The sequence below is a fragment of the Etheostoma spectabile genome, chromosome 10 (genome assembly GCF_008692095.1).
Source record: "Etheostoma spectabile isolate EspeVRDwgs_2016 chromosome 10, UIUC_Espe_1.0, whole genome shotgun sequence".
In the NCBI taxonomy this organism is placed as follows: Eukaryota; Metazoa; Chordata; class Actinopteri; order Perciformes; family Percidae; genus Etheostoma; species Etheostoma spectabile.
Genome location: NC_045742.1, coordinates 14236721 through 14238789, shown reverse-complemented (window position 1 = coordinate 14238789; position 2069 = coordinate 14236721). Strand labels below are relative to the sequence as shown.

The 2069-nt window shown below is 40.1% G+C and overlaps 1 protein-coding gene across 3 annotated transcripts in view; it reads left to right on the top strand.

Annotated features, from left to right (window-relative positions):
- Positions 1-2069, top strand: part of trmt112 (tRNA methyltransferase activator subunit 11-2) — a 6084-nt gene that overhangs the window by 3756 nt on the left and 259 nt on the right. For 2 of the 3 annotated variants that reach the window (XM_032528341.1, XM_032528340.1), the window contains exon 4: positions 1880-2069. This exon is cut by the window's right edge and continues 259 nt beyond it. In XM_032528341.1, coding sequence (XP_032384232.1) covers positions 1880-1981 — 102 coding nt within the window. In that variant the 3' untranslated portion in view covers positions 1982-2069. The remainder of the gene's footprint in view (positions 1-1879) is intronic. The other variant, XR_004333901.1, reaches the window with a different exon arrangement.

Below are 2069 nucleotides of genomic sequence, written 5' to 3'. Positions count from 1 at the left end.
CCATGAAATTTTACTCAACCTCAACCAATCGTTAGCATTTATGCGCTTGTCTCGTGCATGGCCCACTAACCAAGGTAGAAAAGAAGTCTTTTCCTCTCGGCTCAGAGATCTAGTTGGTCTGATGAAAAAACAGCTTCAATTATAGTTTAATGCGACACATTTTTTGGCACCAACGGTAACGGTGTTATTAAGATGGGAAGAGTAATCAATTAGATGACTCGTTACTGAAAAAAAGTAACTCCGTTAGTAACACCGTTATTTATAACGCCGTTATTTCCATCACTGGTAATGAAGAGTGACATTTATGTAGAGTTGAAACACAGGAACTATAATACTTTAGTTTTAGACATAATCCCAACCCCATTACACTGCATTGCCAAAAGTGTTGACTCGTAGACGTCACACATGACTGTTGAAACACCTCATTATAAAGCCATTGGCATTTAATGGTAAACACACTTATACAGTGCTGTTCTACATTAACAGACAAAGCGCTTCCCATTTTGCCTCTTATTCACACACACACACACACTGATGGCGACAGAGGAGCCAGGAATCACACCGTCAACCCTGTTATTAGTGGACAACCCGCTCTTCCTCCAGAGCCGCAGCCGTCCGCTGTGTCATAGCCGCTTTGAGCTCCTATGACAGCGTCTACTGTTCTGGGAAGAGTTTTCACTGGCTGCAGGAATTTGCTCCCATTCAGCCACAAGAGCAGGAGTGAGGTCCAGTACTGGTTCCAGTTCATCTCAAAGTTGTTGGATGAGGTTGATGTCATGGCTCTGTGCAGCCCATTCAAGTTCTTCCACACCAAACTCTTAAATCTATGTCTGTATGGACCTGGCATTGTTCATGGGGGCTTTGTCATGTTGGCTTCCCTAAACTGTGGAAACTATTTGTTGTAAACAAAAGTGATGTTTACATTAAATTTTACTCACCGTTGTAAGTCAAATTTAATGTAAACATCACTTTTGTTTACACACACCTTGAGGTCTTAGAAATGCATTTTCTTCCTATAAAACATTAGCAAAAAAGTTTTTTGTTTTTTTTAAATATACATAATATAATATTATTAATCCTTCATTGTTTCCATTAATGTCTACTTGCGTGCACTCTTCTACTTTGCTGCCTTTTTAGTGCTGGGCATATTACTGTCGTAGATAATTGGAATAGTGTGAAGCCATTGGCAGGACTATATTTTTTTCTGTACAGCTCCATAGCTTTACTAGTGTTCAGAAACTCCACATGCTACCATTAACTTTATTGGGTTTTTTTTGTACATACTAGATTTAAAAAAAACAGATGAGCCTCACAGATGCCATTTAATGCTGGATACTGAATAAGATTAATACAAATCTGTCTTGGCAAAATCCCATCTTTTTTCATGGCCCAGTAGCAAATGTTCCAAAGCCATGTACCAGGGGGTCTAAAAATGATTTGTATGGACCCAATCACAATGTTTGTTTACATAAACGTTTGTGATTTGGTCTACACTGTAGCATTAGATTTCCATTTAGATATTTGGAACTAAGAGGCCAAACCAGAAGTATGACAAAAGGGTGTCCGTATACTTTTGGCCATATCATGTTATTTGCTCTATGGCAGGGACCTTCAATGTTTTTAAGCCAAGGACCCCTTAGCTGAAAGGGAGACCCCCACTACATATTATTAAGTATAAATTGAGTTGCATATTAAACTGGGCCTACAATAACATGTAGGGTGGCCTAAAGCCTTTACACATACCTTTTTGTGGTGCATACAATACTAAGCTATTAAAATAACTATTGACATTCATATATTATACATCATGTTTCAACGGTAAACATACATGTATCACAGTGAATGTGTGTGTGTGTGTGTGTGTGTGTGTGTGTTGCAGGTTGAGGTGATAGAGGGCTGTCTGCGGTGCCCTGAATCAGGACGAGAATTCCCGATCTCCAGAGGAATCCCCAACATGCTGCTGAACGAGGACGAGGTGTAGACGGCAGCTCCACGACATCAACGCTTCTCATACACAACCTCACCCCAAGGTGTCACTCACATTGGATGAGAGAGAGAGAGAGAGAGAG